This window comes from Musa acuminata, chromosome BXJ2-6 (genome assembly GCF_036884655.1).
Source record: "Musa acuminata AAA Group cultivar baxijiao chromosome BXJ2-6, Cavendish_Baxijiao_AAA, whole genome shotgun sequence".
In the NCBI taxonomy this organism is placed as follows: Eukaryota; Viridiplantae; Streptophyta; class Magnoliopsida; order Zingiberales; family Musaceae; genus Musa; species Musa acuminata.
The window spans coordinates 11,798,309-11,817,369 of NC_088343.1; the positions used below are offsets into that span (position 1 = coordinate 11,798,309).

The 19,061-nt window shown below is 39.1% G+C and overlaps 3 protein-coding genes across 3 annotated transcripts; 2 read left to right on the top strand and 1 right to left on the bottom strand.

The window, feature by feature from the left end:
* Positions 1-1,617: 1,617 nt before the first annotated feature.
* Positions 1,618-3,175, top strand: LOC103987837 (ethylene-responsive transcription factor ERF039-like). Its single transcript, XM_009406258.3, has one exon. The coding sequence runs from the start codon at positions 2,194-2,196 to the stop codon at positions 2,899-2,901; it is 708 nt and encodes a 235-aa protein (XP_009404533.2). The 5' UTR covers positions 1,618-2,193; the 3' UTR covers positions 2,902-3,175.
* A 6,125-nt stretch (positions 3,176-9,300) lies between these two features.
* LOC135614865 (nuclear pore complex protein NUP35-like) lies at positions 9,301-13,329 on the top strand. Its single transcript, XM_065112686.1, has 3 exons — positions 9,301-9,988; positions 11,637-11,748; positions 12,653-13,329. The coding sequence occupies exons 1-3, from the start codon at positions 9,384-9,386 to the stop codon at positions 12,992-12,994; spliced, it is 1,059 nt and encodes a 352-aa protein (XP_064968758.1). The 5' UTR covers positions 9,301-9,383; the 3' UTR covers positions 12,995-13,329.
* Positions 13,330-17,998: 4,669 nt separating this feature from the next.
* On the bottom strand, positions 17,999-18,809 carry LOC103987838 (lachrymatory-factor synthase). Its single transcript, XM_009406259.3, has one exon. The coding sequence runs from the start codon at positions 18,715-18,717 to the stop codon at positions 18,199-18,201; it is 519 nt and encodes a 172-aa protein (XP_009404534.1). The 5' UTR covers positions 18,718-18,809; the 3' UTR covers positions 17,999-18,198.
* Between the last annotated feature and the right edge of the window lie 252 nt (positions 18,810-19,061).

A 19,061-nucleotide genomic window follows, 5' to 3' on the forward strand; every position in this document is an offset into this window, starting at 1 on the left:
TCTCAATTCTTCATAATATCATAGTTTCTCTTGCTTCCAGCAAAAATTTCTCTTCCTCGGTGTCTTATGATAGCACTTGCTAATTTGCCATTAGTTGACGAACTTCAAGCCATCGTGGTCGTTGTGCTATCTCTCCTTCATAGCTGTTCCTCATCCTCTGTCGATCTACCGCCATTCGAATCCTCCACTCTCTCTGTTGTGATCTACTTGACTTCTACACTTTGGACTAGGCTCGCCACTTTCTTAGCCCATTGCCACTGTTACTTTGTCAATGGACCCTCACCGTTACTACTCTGCTAGCAGACCCACTATGGTTGCCTCTTTACTGACGGATCTCTTATCCAATTTTCGATCCTGCAATCTTTCTTAGTTGTACAAATTGAAGTAGTGGAGATCGTGATAAGCAGCGGCCTCGTGTCTTTCTCATCTACAAACGTTTCAATCATTATTTCTGCAGAAAACATTAATTACTCTCAACATATAAGAGCTTGACATCAACTATGTGTTTCTCACCGTATATTGTTGATTAACTAGTAGTCTCCCTCACAAAACCTCTCATCTTAAGATATTTTAATTGCATCAATCCAAGATTAATATTATTGATAAAAACTCAATCTTACGGGGTTTGAAAGAAACTCAATATTATATAATTTAAGTGCATGATTATGATTTGAGTGTATGTTTGGGAAAAATCTCTCCATCAAAATTTATATAAATACTCATTTCCTTACCAATAAAACCAATCTGTTTCACAACATCTCCGTTCTTCGTTATGATACCAAAATAGCATCCGAATTAACAGCACGGCCTTGGCAATAGTATATCGGAAGGGTTGTGTTAGATGGCTGAGAGAGGACTCCACAGTTCATTCACCATCTTTGATTTGCCTTCGAATGTTCTTGGAAAAATGTTGTATATGATTGAGATATTATGTAGAAATCAGAGGAAAAGAAGAAGAAGAAGAAGAAGAAGAAGAAGATAGAAGCAGCCATCTTCATCTGCACAGGAAAGAAACATAACATGGAAGTAGGAGGCGGCTTCAGCTATAAGAACGTCACCGTACAGATTCGACCCAGTAGTTGCCTCTTTCTTTTCTTGGTCCCTTCTCGGCCATGGACAACATCACCAACCATCCATGAAGATGATTGAGGAGGACAACTGTGGCTTCCTCCGTCGTAACAAAACCAAAAAACCTATGAATCTCAATACAGTCAGATGAACTATAGTGCTACAGGATGAGTCAGAGCAGTGGAGTGCAAGTCTATACAAAGTCATCTGAAGAAGAGATGTACCATGTCTGAATTCTTAATAGGTCTACGGGGGGGAAGAAAAATCTATCTCAATTGTACAAAAAAGATTGATAATAGGTATCGGGTGACGAGACTAATATTGAATGGCTCTTTGTGGGTGGTAAATGGTGAAGAGAACGGGAATACAGAGTGATGAGAGGAAGAAGAAAGTAAAAAGATAAAACCAAGGGGATCACTTCTTGCTGTACTAAGCATGATCCGAAAGGAAGTGGGCGCAAGCGTCCTGAGGAAATGATAGGGAAAGCGAGGCTGGTGGCGGGTCGCTTTAAGACCGCACGCTCCCGCCTCTACTAAAGCTCCTCCTTCCCCTGCACCTCGTCCTCCCAACTCTGCCTTCTTCTTCTCCTCCTCCTCATCTCTCTCTCTCTCTCTTCCTTGGTGTTGAGTCCGTTGTAGAAGCGTGCGGCTTGTTTCTTTCTTGAGGCATCGGAGAACCTCATTGACGGTTGCTCTGTTTGCCTCCAAGAAAAGCTTGAATCTTCATTTTCTTCTCGGTCAAGGTACTCGTACAGGAAGTCCTGCAGCTACTCCTTCTAATATAATCGCCATACGTCTGTCTCTCTGTTCCAGAAGCTATACATAACCATCAGCGCACTCCAGCCTCCATTATCAATGCCAGTTTCTCTTCTTTGCGAGCAAGCTGTGCGTCTTCCTAATTAAACAGAGACGCAGGTCTCAAAGCCTACCTTTCTGATCCAAAATTAGGGAACTATTTGTTTTGCCTCCACACGCGCTACCTTCCACCATTATTAACTTCCTGTAACCTGCTTCACGGGGGCAACGGGAGGACGCCATCGAAAAGTTTGCCTTTTGCCACCAACAGTATCCGTGAGGGATAATAGCATACGGATCCCAGCCAAAAAGATCAGTTTTTTGGGCATCAATGGCGGATGCACGCAACTGCTCTGAGCCGGAGAGCAGCGCCCACTCGATGTCTTCTTCCGTTTCCTCCATCACCACCTCCTCGTCCCCGTCTCCGGTGCTTCCGGCTACGGATGCATTGAACCAGACGACGGCCACCTCTGCCGCGGCGAGGAAGACCGGAGGGGGCACGAAGCGGGCGCGGGACGGGAGTCAGCAACCGGCGTACCGCGGCGTCCGGATGCGGAGCTGGGGGAAGTGGGTGTCGGAGATCCGGGAGCCGCGCAAGAAGTCGCGCATCTGGCTGGGCACGTTCCCGACGCCGGAGATGGCAGCGCGGGCGCACGACGTGGCCGCTCTCAACATCAAAGGAACCGCCGCGGTCCTCAACTTCCCGGAGCTCGCCGCCTCCCTTCCCCGCCCAACCACTCTCTCCCCGCGCGACGTCCAGGCCGCCGCCGCCATGGCCGCCGCCATGGACCCGGCCCCAACTCCAGCGGCGCCCGAGGATGATGATCCGGACACTTCCGACGAGCTCGGGGAGATAGTGGAGCTACCGCGTCTTGACGGGTGCCTCCTCGACTCAGCCCATTCAAGGGGCGAGTTCGTGTTCCACGACGCGGCCTACTCGTGGGCCCCGTGGGTGGAGACCGAGTTGTGTCTCGAGCCCGACCAGATGTGGCCGTCATTGGATCCCACCAGCTTCGAAGCTCTTCTCTGGGACTATTAAGCCTCAATCATACTCCCTCTCTCTCTCTCTACTCACTAATGCCCTCTAATTTTGTATTGGGCTGAAGAGCTTTTCTTCCTCCTTTCCTTCCTCTCTCTCTCTCTCTCTCTCCAGTCAATCTTGTCTCTTCCTTGTGTGTGTTTTCCTGAGTTTTTTGTGGGTAAAATCGATCTGTACAGTGCTCTTGAAAACGAGTGTAGAAAAACAAAAATGCTGTCCTTTGTTTTGTGGTTGTCTGCCAATGAAAGAGATACAATGAATGCTTAGAATCTTATTAATTTTTCCTATCCAATTATTGTTGGATTGTGGCTATTCATGAAAGAGACAAAATTACAAAAGAAAGGTACTCATAAAAGAAATCCACAATATTAATTGGCAACCAAAATCTCCAAGCTTAATGATTGCTGCTTAGACTAATCCGAAACAGAGTAATGTTTCAAGATGCATTTTGATTGCACTCTTATGAACATAATATTACCAAGCTAAGTGGTTCCTTTCACCCGATGACAATTACATGCCAATTGGCATCTCCTACACCTAAACAGACAACGATGCTCTGCCTTTTCATATTCTTTCTTTCTCACACATACCACCATCATTCGCTGAGCCGCCAGCAATTCAAGCGCGGTTTTGCAGTGTTTGTTCAAAGATTAAGACATCACGAGATCCAACTTGCCTGATTTAGTGAAGAATAAAATACCAAGTTGCAACAGCAGCTCCGTGACGACACGCAAGCAAAATGGCTGCTCTGTTTTACCATTTAGAGAATCATCTTCGAGATTCTATTGCCGGAATCAAATCTTTCTGCCAGATCGAAGTTGAATCTAACTAGCAAACCAAAATCCAGGAAAAACAAACAAGTATCTTCGGATTCATGTGTTGTTCCTCCACCGTGTACTCAGCGGCTTTCCGCGTTGGGTTCGTCCCCTGTTTCGAGGGAATTTAGATGAAAGGGGCATTGGTGTCAGATCGTGCGGCTTAAAGGCGGTGTTGGGTCACGTTTCGTGGCCGCACTCCCGCGAGTTGTTCGACGTATTACATCAAAGAGGTGTCGAGGATGGCTACAATCTGGAGGCGAAGGAAAGCCACAGCCCCTCCTTCTCTCACGCACGCTGCGTGTTGGCAAACCAGTCGGCTTCAACAACAGCGAGTGTTCATCGCTCCTCTTTATTTCATTTCTTTTTCCTCACAATAATTTATTCTCTCACGTAGACATGCACTTAAATAGGACGTAAGGCATAAATCTAACAAAAATACTTAAAAAATATAATATCAAATAATCTTATAAAATAAACATAAATGATCCGTTGACGAATGTGTTACGGCACCATCATGACCATCTGTATAATATAATTATAATTTGTATGTAACTGATAAAGAGTGCAATAAGAGGATGATAACAACGTTGCTCTCTCTTTTCATGACAACAATTATAGGACAGGTGTCATATGTACGAGAGTAATTATGCAAGGCACAGTCTCGCCGCGAAATGTTCGAGGAGGTCGTGCCGCCGACAAGCTCGACGGCCGCGATACGATGATGGATATGACGGACGGATTAGATGGAGGTGTTGTGTGGTTCGAATAAGATGCAAGTCGGAGAAGATCCCGATGCCGATGCTTTGTTCTACCCCGTGCGCGATCTTTCCAGCGCAAACGCGTTCAAAGCGATACTGTCTACGTATGCGATCGGTCGACGTGGTTGGTGGAACTTAAAAGACTGACCACCTTGGCATTCAATATTTCCACACCCATAAGCTTCCAAACCATGTTCTTCATGAAGATAATTCCGGACCCCACTTTGATCTCCAAGATTTTACCCCCAATCATTGTGGACAATCTGAGGTGCGTGCCGACAGGAACGAAGACGAGTGGCCTCCTTCACGCAGTGAAAAGGCACGTGGAAATCTATCTATCGCTCTCGGCACGTCCGAATTGATCAGATCTTGTAGCCAAACGGGCAGCCGACTTTTCCAGATTTGACGTCGATGTGCGATGGCCGACGGCACGACGAATGGTGGCAGGATTGCTTTGCACCGACCGACTCCCAAAAGTGTTCGTTCGAGTCTTCTGTCTCGAGCCCTTTTTCGCATGCTGGGAAGCACTGTTTTCCTGTCCCGTTGAATTTATTGTGGAGTTGAGAATCCACGCATCGATTGCTGGGTTGCATGAGTCGGATTTGGGAACATAAGACACAGAAGCAACGAAGAGTCATGCGAATGCGATTCCAAGACGAATCGTCGTCACGGTCATGATCAGAACAAGTTACTCGGGTGATCGCCTCATGAACGGGACATTGCGTTGTCACGATCGGTGTGCTGTGTCCTGGCGAGATCCCAAGTTGACACTATCGGATGGCTTGGATTGCAGAACGTGCGCCTAAACGTGGTGCGTGGCGAATCCAGCGACGGAAAGCTGACCGACAGAGAGCCGCTTCCCAAATCCTTCGCTCGATCCGGCGGGATGGTTGTCGGACGAACGCGACCGTCGGCGTTGCCGCTGCGTGACACGTTCCGCGCCCGGCGACAGTCAAAGAACAATGGAGGTGTACCTCCGAGGTCAACGGGCCCCTCAATCTGCCAATACTATTTATTCCGATGAGATGGACTGCGTCACCTTGCAAGCTTCTCTCGGCCGCCATCGACCTTCCCGATCGTTTCGAGAATTGTAGCACGAGGAAGAAGAAAAGAGGGGAGGAAGGAAGGAAGGTCAACTTCCTCGTGTGCGCAAATCAAATAGATTAGTCCACTCCTCTCTACAACGGAGCACGGTATTATATATTGGAGGAAAAATATTCGCTCTCGGTTCATTAAATGGTTGCCACAAATCTAAGTGGTGGATGTATATGGAGAATTTATTCGAAATTCAATATTCTTTTGTTAATATAAAAACTTTCCATTTGATTTCGGGAATATAGGAAAGAATCATATCACGAAGAACCGAACGAGTGCATGACGTTACTTTGAATCGATTAGAGAAAAAGTTCAAGAAATAAAATACTGCTAGGATAACAACTAATCACCAGTATTGACTTGGCATTCGATTTAGTGTAAACTGTTATCGTGTAACTCTAACCTTAATGGTTCGATACACACGATCGTATGACTCATTATTATTCGGATAACTTATATTATAATTTTTAATATTTACTTAGCCTTAACTTATCAACCCAATATATTATAAAACTGATAGCAGATAAGATTTTATTGAGAGAACATATCAATGAGAAAAATAGCTTCTTCTATCTTTAATTTCTATCTTTTATCTTCTTTGTATCATAGCAATTCTTGAGTTAGAAATTCTGCTTCTCCTCCATCCGTGACATTGTTCATTTCCTCTTTAGTTGCAGACCTTCCTCTACCGTGACTCTCCGTTGTTGCTGTCATTGTAACCATTCTATTTCGCTCTATCAAGTTCTCGTACGATCTCAGACTCATCGTCTCACTCACTGGCACCACCGATTAGTGTCATAGTCGGTCGACGACCCTCTTATCAGCCACGAAAGTCATTGTCGAATTTGTTGGTGTCCTCGGATGCCTCCTAAGACGTAGATCTCAGATATCTCATTATTTCTACGACAACAATATAGAGGCACAATATATATTCTGGTGTATGTGGATGACATTATTGTTACAGACAATAATCCTATAGAGATCCAGACATTTATCAAACGATTGGTAGATTGATTATCTCTTAAAGGTCTAGTACTTTAAACTACTTTCTGGGCATAGAAGTAATATAAACATTTCTAGATCTCTTCCTATCACAAAAATAGTATATTCAAGATTTATTATCAAAGACAAACATGTATGATACAAATAAGGTTACAACTCTCCTCACTACTAGTGAATCACTCAAATTATATGATGGAAGTCTTACTATGAAACCCACTCAATATCGACAAGTAGTTGACTCTTTACAGTACTTAGCTCTCACCCGTCCAGACATCACATTTGCAATCAATAAATTATTACAATTTATGCAGCGACCATCTAGTATGCATTGGTGTGGAGTTAAACGAATCATACGATAAGAGGACCCTCAATCATAGTCTCTTTCTCTTTAAACACTCTCCACTTCATCTCTATGCCTTTGTCGATGCTGATTAGGTAGGAAACTTCGATAATAGAACATCCACATCGGAGTATATTATTTTCTTTGGAGCTAATCCAATAAATCGAAGTTCGAAGAAGTAAAAGACAATCGCACGGTCTACAACTAAAGTTGAATACCGTGCTATCGCCGCTATAGAACTCAATTGGATCATAAATCTACTCAACGAACTCGATATTAATTCCACTCATATTTCTACAATATATTGAGATAATGTTGGAGTTACTTATTTGTGCGCTAATTCGATGTTCCACTTCATGCGAGATCAAGTTGTTCGATATCAACTACGTGTTTCTCATGTACATAAGGCTCATCAATTAGCAAACTCATTCACGAAGTCTCTCGCTCGTAAACTATTTACATTGTATCAGTCCAAGATTGACATCCTTGATAGGAGCATTATCTTTCGGGAGCATGATAATAGATAAGATTTCTCTCTGAAAAAATCTTGTTGCTGAGAAAAATCTTTCATCGTAACTTGTATAAATAAGGAGAACATATCAAGAAAAATCTCACTACTAAGAGAGGCATGCTATTTTTTTGACTTCAACTATTTTACCGATCATTTGAATTTTTTATTAACCTAAGCATCATAATAATCTTATTGAGTAAGCTCTTTCAAGAGTCTATATTCAAATAATCCCAAAAGGATTTCAAATATATGTCAAACTTCTATTGATGCAATATGTCACATCAATTTATCTCTAAAAATTTATATATTTGACATATATCATCCAAAGTCCACATAGCACTCCCACGTATATCACGTATATTTTCTTATGCTATGGAAAAGGTTATATATATATATATGCACACGCATGTGCAGTTTTGACGATCCATAATTCTGAAACAGATTGCTTATGTGTTTTCTATTGTAACACATAATTTTTTGATTTAAGATTTTGGGTTATTCAAATTGAATATATATCATCCAATTCCTAAGTTAACAAACATTCAACGTAAAATGAAGGAGAGAGAGAGAGAGAGAGAGAGAGAGCCCCATGAACACATCTTTATTTATATTTAGCAATCCTAATTTATGAATATTTTTCATTATGATTAAGATTGACATGATGGATTTTGTATACTAATTATTATCATTATCTATCAAGTAGACATCCACGTATCAAGTTCGGTACTTTTGCTCTATTTTAATAGAATCTATTTTGCTAGAGAAATATGAGTAAGATCTTGGGCTAGAATTCGATCATGTGGACTTTACTTATGGTTAGTGCTGATTGGGTGGAAATTGAGTCCAATTGTCCTGGTTATTACGAGGAAATAGCCTAAGTCGATGTAAGTTGTTTGATCTAATTGTTCATGATATGTGTTTATTAGCTATCTTCGTATTCGTACGATCATTAATATTTCTAGTTTTCAATAAATATCAATTTTTTTATCGCCTATGACATTCTTATGATATATTATGACTAATATGTTGATGTGATTAAAGTTTACTTTCGGATTCAAATAATATTGAGTTGTCGAGATATTTAAGGATTTAGCTCAAATGATAGAGTATTTTAATGATTTATAGTTCATTTGTTTGAGATTATTGTAAATATCAAAAATTTGTTCCGACCATTGACAACTGCAAAATCATATGTTGAGCTCGAGCGATATAGAATTGAGATTTGCATTAGTGTCATGTGATCGACTTTGTGTGGTAAGTTAACATTCTCATTGGTGTTATGCTATTATTAGCCTTATAAAATTTAGTCTCACATATCAAGATAAAATGTTAAACAGATAGTAAATCGTATCATAAACTTTATACAAATTAATGGCGCATGTATTATTAGTTACTCCAACCTATTTGTTTTTTGTTTTACTAAATCTTCTATCAATCGAATTATGCTTAAACCCTTTTACCGTTGGTTTGCCAAACTAGTAAGACTTTTGACTTACGCTATTGGATATTAAAACCATGGATCGAATCTCATCTTCACTATCTATTTGTAGAAAAAGAAACAAATATCTACTTCTAATTATTGTGCTTGGGTAATAGTGGGCCGCATTTTTTAGATAGGATACATCCAACCTGTTTTAAGAAAAGGTTTATCTATACTAAACTAAGGTCATGATCTATTTTTTGATTCATACGTGTCATGTTAATCATTCCAATTTTAAAAAATAAAGTAAATATATATTTTATTACTTTTTTTAAAAAAAAATATTAATAAAATAATCGTTGGTTAAATATAAAAATAATTTATAATATATATATATATATATATATATATATATATATATATATATATATAAGAGGGAAAAAAGAACCCTAAGGGTTTGTCCGCCGTATTAAGCTTTTCTGCGACGCACCTTTTAAACAGCCGTCGATCCGGCTGAAAGAACAAGTGCTCCGTTACGATGAATCCGGCAACAACAAGAAGCTCGAGAGCCGACAGGCAATCCCCCTTCCTCCGAGACCTCGCAAACCCCGTCTCTGGCCGCCGCGGCGGCGGTGGTGGCGCCGGACGCTTCGCCACTCCCGGCCAGGCAGCGGCCGTCTCCGCACTCTGGCGCGACAACTTCGCCTCCGCTGACCCGCCCCCGCCGCCCGTATTCACCCTCGGCGACCGCGTCGACTTCTCCCCCGAGCCTGCCCTCGCCGCTGACCTGACGCCGCCCTCTCCCGTGTCCCGAACCCCTCCGCACGCCCTTTATGGGCCCGCCTCGTTCTCATCCCCTTTCAAGGTCACCGCGGAGCCCAGTGGCTCCGGCGCCCCCGACGAGGGGTTTCGGGTCCTCCGGTTTCCGAGCGGTGGGGACTCGGGTTGGGTGTCCCCGGGCAAAAGCGGCGGCACCGGAGATCGTACGGGGAAGGGGAAGAGTTCGCCGGTCGACGGGATCGTCCAGCCGGGGGCGTTGATCACTCTTCCGCCGCCGAGGGAAGTGGCTAGGCCAGAAGTCCGGCGGAATAGCTTGCCCTTGGCGGGAGCGCTCGATGAAGAGCAGTGGGTTACCGTGTACGGGTATGTCTCATCGACATACTTCTCATCTATTTTGTCAAACGCAACGCTATTTTCTTCATTTAGGGTTGACGTGATCTCTTATTAGTTGGAATTTTATAGATCGGGGAAGAACGAACTAAGCCACATATTAATTTAAAGATTTTATTTTTGTGGTCAGAACTGTTCTTGAACATTTTTGATAAGCTGAAACAAGTATAATTGCTGAGATCATGGACTAGTCAATCAAAGTATCGTATCGTGTTGTTGATTAATTTTCCTTGGACTACGATGTACATTACATATTTACTCATGCTACCTGCGAATTCAAAATACTTCTATCATAAAAATTTGCATCCCTCAAGGTTGTTTCTTGTTGTAACAGGGGATGTTTTTGATTGCTTCTCTTTTATTGCTAATTTGAACTAGTAACTAGGGCATATTGTTCATGAGCCTTGTCCTTTTCTTTTAGCTTTCTCATTCTGCAAAGCTTTCTGCTCAAACTTACTAAAGAAAGGTGTGATTGTTGCATCATTCGGTTGGTCTTATTCCAAAGTAGGTTAAAGATTTTCTTGTCATTGTTTTTAGCTTGCTGCTAGTGCCATGTATAGATTGAGAAATGAGTTTGCCCCCTCAGCTGTGGTTTCTTCCATGTAACATTTTATCATGAGTAAACTTACAATATTGTTCTTTAAAGTGTTTCTTTCCCTATATTCATCATGCATATTTGTTTGTTAAAGTGTTCGTGTTCAAACCCGTTAAAATAAGAACTTCATTTGTATTTTAGTTAAATCAAATATATTTTTGGCATTTTGTCTGTGTGCTCATATGTGTGTCTAGTTCTTCTGCCTCTCTACATCTTCCTTCCAAACCCTTTATGGTTATGACAATCTAGCAATGTTACAATTTTGGTTGTTTGATACTATAGTTCATATTTCAAATAGTTGGGACTTACGGCTTTATTGTTGTTGTTGATACTAGAGTTCATATGTCTAATTATTTGATGTGAGATTATGGCATACATTAGTGGTCCTAGTATTATGCTGCAGAAACATTTTCTCATATCATTTATGTTTCTGTTGTATTCTCTTCTCTATAACTCTTTTGTTTGTTTGCGAGTTTTTTTGTTAAAATTTGTCTTATTACGTCTCTATTATAGAATTAAATCTACCTAAATTACTGCACAATACCAAGCCTATTGCAAGGGGCATGTTACATGTCTTGTGGTTTTCCAGCATGAAGGCCTGTTGGTGTATGTACCGTTTCAGGCATGAAAATGCACTAATTAATGGATGAAAAAATTGCATTTGCTTGTTATCATCCATATATTGTCATCATTTAGCTGTGGGTGGTACCCTTCAGCACCTTACAGGTGACTTGCACAGACATGCCATGATTTTTGGCTTTGCAAAATTTTGTCCTTGTGTACCCTTGATGTTGCTGGAGACAATTACTTGGCACTATCAGTTGTGGTCACACATGTTGCTTTGCCCATAATGACATAATTTTGACGTCACAATAATTTAAGAAGACTTGCATCTTTTGCACATGACTTCTCTGTGTAATTTCTCAGATGGTGGTTAATTGTGATACAATAAAAAAACCCACAAATTTTGCTGTTGGTATACCTTTTCATAGCACTTCAGCTATTCATATCTTTGTTACCTTTCAGATTTTCCATTGGTGATACAAACTTGGTACTGCAAGAATTTGAGAAATTTGGAGTAATACTGAAACACGTCCTTGGTCCAAGAGATGCTAACTGGGTGCATATTTTGTACCAGGTACCTCTTGTTTTCTTAAGTCATTTAGTCAAATACTTCAACGTTTATACTGTTTCAATCTTATGCATAATGTCAATATGCTTTAGGCAACCTAACTCATAGGCTATTGGTGATGCATAATGCTCTAGGCAACCATCAGACAGATTTTCTGTAACCATTACTAATTAGCATGTCAAATACCTAAATAACAAGCAATTAAAGACACGGTATGCTTTATTTCACACGTTATATTCATGAATCTGTAACTTACATAAGATTTTACCATTGTGTGAAAATGAGAGTGCGAATTAGGGATTTTGACTTGTGACTATTGGTTGCGTAACAAAGACATTTGCTTGATTTCTATCATATGTCCAAATGTTAATCTCCTACACTAGTTTTATCGAGGTGTACCTATTAATTTGGTTCGGATTCATCTACTGTTTATGCTTGATTTGCTCTTCTTCTGGTCGTCTTTTCCTTTTGTCCTATTAGAAGCAAACTTCTTCTGCCCACTGTTCCAAGTAAAATGATTTTTGAAAGAGGCCTGCACGGAAACTCGAAGTCAGTTGTTTGTTAGCCATACATTTTAATCATTTTCTCCACCTTTTACTTCATGTTCTCTTTTGCTAAATACTGCTACAACTATTGGTGAAACTTTTGAGTGTAGAACCAGTTTATACAAAAGTGTCGGTTTATGTACAAATATTTTAAAAATCTGTAGTCTCCAATTGTTGATTGTACTGAGATTATTATCCTTGATATTGATTTATTATTGTGTTCTTATTATGATGAAACTTCCTGGAAGACGAATAATATAAAATTCTGGTGATATTTTAATACTCCCTTACATTTAGTCTGAGTCTCGCTTGCTGGGATCTTCTGATTCAGTATGGAATTTCCACTTCTTTCCGATTCTATGCAGAGCCGATACGATGCCCGGAAGGCCCTCGCAAAGCATGGCATGCAGTTAAACAGTGTTCTCATCATTGGGGTGAAGCCTATCGATCCTCAGCAGAAGCAGTATCTAAATGAGCATCTTGAAAGCAACCATAACAGGGGCTTCATGGTTCCCATGCCCTTGGGATCAGTAGCAGGGAGCTCTGCCGGTCGGAGCCCGGTGGCACCATCTACCTGGACTCACCATAAACAGCAGCATAGCAGCAACATTGCAACCAGTGAAACTGGCCAAGGCTCTACAAAAGCCATTGCCTCACCTACAAAGTCTGCCCTGTCCAAAGTTATGGACATGATGTTTAGCTTTTAGAAGACCCAAATGTCTGTTTTATATTTGGTATTGGTCCATTAACCGATCCTGATCAAGAGTTTAGATTTCCTCAACACCAAAATATGCAGACATGCAGCTCAATCCGAATCCCACCCTTGATGTTAATCTTGGCCAATAAGCCAATAATCACCCTCTGCTTTGTAAGTTTGCTGCCAGAATCAAGTATTGTTCTTAGCAACGGTTTGTACTATCATCATCTGTCGTCAGGGGATTCTTGCAATGCCTGCAAGCACGATGTAATCTTTGATCGACTTCTCAGACGTTGGTTTTCTGTTTAATCATCGAATCTGAGGTATGGTGTATTGTTTCGTGGAGTCTTTGATGCAAAGCATGTCATGCGTTTGTCTGATCATGTGATGGTTATACGTCAGTAGTATCACATCATTTAACCACCATCCATGTAGGAGGATTTAAAGCGCCTTGTGCTCACGGTTGTGGCCACAAGCGCTTGCAATTAAATTGGATTCGGTTCAGCCCTAATCAAGTCATTTTTGATTCATTCGCTGGGTCGGGTTCGGTTCACATCGATTTAAACCGAAGCATTAAGGATCACATTGAATCGAAAAAATGGTTCGATTATGAATAGATGGTTATTTTTAAATAATTTAAATAGTTCTAATCCAAACTAGTTTGGACCAACCTAATCGAATCAGTTCAAGACCGTTTAATCCAATTCGACTAATCTATTTTTATTTTTAAATAATTAAAAAAAGTTTAATTGTGCTAACATTCTCAAAAAGTTTCTAATCAAAATGTGACCCTATATATTCTCAAAAAGTTCCTTGTCTAGCATTGATTAAATGTAAAGTCTTCATAGTTATATAAACAAGGATTAAGGTGAAGAAAGAGCATATTTATACTGTGCCATTAGGGCTTTCGGACCGATTTGAACCGGTTATGGACTCAAGGTGATGACCACGATCATATTTATACTTTTAAATTAAGATCGATTTGATTTATTGATGAATCGATTTAAGATCTTCACAATTTTACTTGCTTTTTAGTATTATTATTATTATTTATTATTTTTCCTGTATCTTTGCTTGACTTATATTAATAATCCATTTGGAGTCTAATCCCCATTTCGAGAATCTGATACCCATTTCCGAACATCTATAGAAAGATTATATTCGATCTGTTTGCGCCCAAATGTCTCTCGAAGATCCCTCCATTAAATCATATCCCACTATATGTTAATTACAAGATAAGATGCTACAACTTTATTCTGGGAATGGAAAGGATGTTCTAATGCGACAGGAAACCACATATCCGAGCTTGATTTCATTCGTTGGCCTGAGTATTACTCAGAGAAGCGACATTAGGTCGGTTCTAATACCAAATGTCATGACCCATTGGCCTGAGTATTACTCAGAGAAGCGGTGAATCTTACCTATTTTCGTTGCAGGACTAATCATATTAGGTCGGCTCTGATACCTACACTCATCAGACCCTTATAAGTCAATCTTAACATTACCTACTTTCAATGTGGGACTAATCAGGGGTGTTACACACTACGTCTTCATGCTGTCCAAGTTAACCTATAGATATGCAACTTAGTCCTCCTTCGTCAACGTGTGGGTTGGGATGGAGGAAGAGCAACATAATGATAAAAATAACATACTATGATATAATTAAAAAATATTTTCAACCATAAAAATTAAAATAATATTAAATAAAAGATAAGACTAAATATATTTGTAAAATATTACTAAGTATATATATTTTTGCTTCATGAATTATGGTCGACCTAATAATAACTATCTCATATTATCATGTTATCCACGATTAAGTTTAGGAACTAATCCATGATAATAACTTCTTAAATTAGGGGTCACATAGTTATAACTATTTAGAACATGATTAGAACTATCTAAAGTATGATAACTATCTAAGATAACTATACTCCCTCGATTTAAAGTGAATTACTGAGAATATCTATAACTTATTCGTCTATGTTACAATACTTTATTATTATGGCTCCCGGATAAAATGACAACATATCATTATATTCTTTATTATTTGATTAAATATTAAAATTTTCATCATTACAATTGTTACTTTGTTATTACAAAATATTTCAGTTATTTCTTTATGTTCTTAAACATTATTAAAGAAGTCTTTTAAGTCATATTATTTGAAAAGCTATCGATATTATAGCTATATAATCTATTTTTAATATTGATAATACAATTATTGCTTATTTCTTTGAACTCGAAGATATAGATCTTGATGTATTCTTTCTATCATCTAAAACTCTTTTTTAACCACTATTAGTGAAACTAAATAATTTACATATAAAATTATGAGAATATCAAATGCCATTCCTTGTAATTTTGATAATATAATGTAAAATTCTTTTAATAACTCCAGGATATGTTTACTTGGATTATAGATAAACTTGGATATTGCACTAATAGAGAAAGTAATATCTAGTTGAGTATAAGTTAGATAAACTAAATCTCCAATGTGTTGATACAACTTTGTAATTAATCATGTTAGACTTTTTGAGTATATCAATTGTATACTTTTTTTGTAAAATAAAATTTTCATCTAATCCATACTTAATCTTCCACCCAAGAAAATAGTGCAGTAGACCTAGAGATATGACGTTTCAAACTTATTCATTCTGTATTTTTTCAATTCTACAATAGAGAGTTAGATGAACCCATATATATAATATCATTAACATAAGGGTAAATATAAGAATATTATATTTACCTTCTTTCTTTAAAAAAAATAATATATTCATTATTACTCATTTTAAATCTATTTTTATTGAAATTAATAATCAATTTTGGTGTACCATGCCCTTAAAGCTTGTTTAGAGTCTTCTTCAGCTTATACAATTTTTCTTCATGTTATTTAACTAAAAAACTTTTGGATTGAGTAATAAAATCTATTCTTATAAATCTTCATTTAAAAATATATATTTTATATCAAATTGATAAATAGATCAACTTAAGTGAGTAGCTAAAGCCAAAAAAGTTCTCATCGTTTTGAATCTAATAACTGAAAAAAAAAATCATCAAAATTAATATATTATTACTACAAATATCCTTTTGCTACAAGCTAAGTCTTATATTTTTAAATACTTTCATCTACATTATATTTTATTTTTAATATTTATTTTAATTTAATAATTTTTTTCTTTCGGTAGATCCGTTAGCTCATATGTTTTATTCTTTCAATTTACTTGATTTTTTACTTTATTATTTTTCATCATTCCTCTTTTTCAATTGCTTCTTGATTTGAAATAAATAAAAAAATATTTAATTATAAATTTCTATTAGTGATTTGAATTTTTCTAAAGAGGTTTCATTTGAGGAATCATTTGTTGAATTTAAACTGCTACTCGGTGAGGCTAACGAAGAATTTGTTGGAGTATGATCTATCACTTAATTCTATGAAATATCTAGTTTTGTTGGAATATAAATTTGTTTTCACCTTCATTAGTCTCAAAATTCCTATAAAAGAAAAGATGGTTTAGAAGAACCATTTAACTCAAGATTCAACTAGCAATTATTTTAGTAAATATTTGGTAAATAACGTAAATGATAATAATAAATTTTGCAAGTTCTGAACGATCGTACGATAAAAGGATCCAAAGTGATCCGTCATAATTAAAAGTTCTTATAAATGTCCACATGGCACAATCGTAGAACAAGACAACGAGCTAGCCTCAAATACCATCCTACAAGCCCATTAAGCCATGTGCAACCTTAGTATCTCTTGGATATTATGTTGATTGACACTCAACACCATTCTATGGAACTAAAAAACCCCTAAAATGATTATTTAAATTTTTTTATAATTTTATATCTACATGATAATTATACATAACATGTATTTAGATGCTTGAAATAACTATAAAAGTCAACTAAAATGAGATTATAAAATCTATTATAATATCTTTATATATTGTACAAAACATAAATAAAATCAGATATGAATATACACATTAAATATTTTATTTTTTATATTAAATATTTTATTTATAACTTCGTTGGATGGCAGTAATAGAGCGTGGAGTCTTTGATGGTTCTACCTCAGTAGTAACACATCATTTAACCTCCATCCATGTATTAAATATTTATGCTCTGTTTTCTCGTTTAGTCAAGAGCTAAGAAAAGATGTTGAGCTTCTCTTTTGTCAACTATGATTTCCAAGGTCTTGAAGGTGTCTGTCTTTCCTCCTAACTCTTTGATCATAATGTTGATGACGAAAATTTTGAACCGTGATATAAGATTCATATTCTAGTAGTAATATATATATATATATATATATATATATATATGATTGGTCTAACAATTCGATGAATTCTTGCTTCCACATACTTTGGATTAACAGATTGGGTGATGCACAGAGCCATCTCCACAGAATGATGTGGGGCTTTCTGATCTCCAAAGTATTTACTGTAACAGTGATGACAAAGAAGCACACTCTGCCAAACTTTGGCTCCATTACAGGATGACAATCTTTGTGCTATCAGTTTTGCTCCTCGATGTTCCTCATATAGTGTTTTATTAATCACCCAATTCAGTAGATTATGTATTCGATTACATAAAATTTATATATGGACGGATATGATATATAAAGTCGAATGGTAGGATGGACGGAACAGAGTTACCAAAAGCGTCAAACATCACGACATCAGAGGTAAGCCTATATGTGGTCTCTTCTCCTTCTCGAGGAGTCCAAAACGCGACAAATTGGCAGGCAGGTGCTTATCAGTAAGGCAAGAACGACGACCGTCCTTGGCGGCGGATGACAAGCTTCCGAGTCAGGGACACGCCCCCTGTTCGGTTCTGAAAGCAATTTATCTCATCCCAACAAAAAGCTTGTGTGTATCTGATGCTGAGAAGAAGAGGTCTCATCTCGTGTTAACTGAGGGGGCTCTTGATGGCTTTTCGTTTGAGCTTCAGATCCTGTGGATGCCTCTAATTCATTAAAAGACCAAAGAAAGAAAGGCGATTGCTGGTGTGATTTGTTTCGAGAATCTAATCCCCATTTCGCAACATCTATAGAAAGATTACATTCGATCTGTTTGCCCCCAAATCTCTCTCTAAGATCCCTCCATTAATCATATTCCGGTAACAAGGGAGGATGCTACAGGCATAGAACTTTATTCTGGGAATGCAAAGGATGTTCTAATGCAACAGGAAACCACATATCAGAGCTTGATCTCATTCACTGGCCTGAGTATTACTGAGAGCAGCGGAAGCGGCAGTTCGCACGGCGTCTTCCACTCGCTTGGCGATGCCGTCCAGGTTAACCTGCAGATACGCAACGAGGCCCTCCTTCGTCCACGCCGGCAACGGGTCGCAGTCGAACGTCCACTGCAGCTCGCACCCGCGCTCGTCGCCTGGCAGCGGCACCGCTCTCAACGTCGCGACGTAGCGGCCGAACCCCATGTTGTTCTCCGTCACCTTGTAGCTGTAACTCCGGCCGACGGGGTCGAACGCCAGCAGTTCCTCCGCCGCCCAGAAGGCCGCATCGCTACCGTCGTCGCCGGGAGGGCTGGTGCAGTAGCGGACGCAGCCGGGTTGCCCTTCGGCGCCCGCGATCATACGGCAGTCGATCGAAGGGAACCACAGGTGAATGCTGCAGAAGCTGGAGAGGAGGGACCAGGCTTCGTCAGCCTTGGTGCTGGGGAGCTTGGCGGAGGCTTTGCCTTCCCACCCCTCCACTTGGCATTGCTCCATCGCAAGAGCCCTGGGAAGCCGGTGCAGGAGAAGTTCGCCTGCTGCCTCCTCTCTGCATAAAGAGGAAGAGAGCACCGATGGTGCTAATCAACCACATGGAATCTTTCTCGACTGCATCTGAGGACCACATCGCAGAGTCCATTTTGGACACACTAACCAAGATTAAGTCTAAAGCAAAGGACGATCTTAACGACGCATGAGCTCGTCATGAATAGGGTTTACTAGAGGGCATTGTTTGTCTACACATGGACGGTATGTGTCGATCAACATCTCTAATGGAAAAAAGAAAAAAAAAATATATCAATTTGGATTTCTTGCAGAAGGTATATACTGTTTTTTTTTTT

Bases quoted from the DNA above. Each gene is read 5' to 3' on its own strand.
- LOC103987837 (XM_009406258.3), top strand. From the start codon at position 2,194: ATGGCGGATGCACGCAACTGCTCTGAGCCGGAGAGCAGCGCCCACTCG.
- LOC135614865 (XM_065112686.1), top strand. From the start codon at position 9,384: ATGAATCCGGCAACAACAAGAAGCTCGAGAGCCGACAGGCAATCCCCC. The intron at 9,989-11,636 runs GTATGTCTCATC...GTTACCTTTCAG, and splicing joins CAGTGGGTTACCGTGTACGG to ATTTTCCATTGGTGATACAA. The intron at 11,749-12,652 runs GTACCTCTTGTT...GATTCTATGCAG, and splicing joins GGGTGCATATTTTGTACCAG to AGCCGATACGATGCCCGGAA.
- LOC103987838 (XM_009406259.3), bottom strand. From the start codon at position 18,717: ATGGAGCAATGCCAAGTGGAGGGGTGGGAAGGCAAAGCCTCCGCCAAG.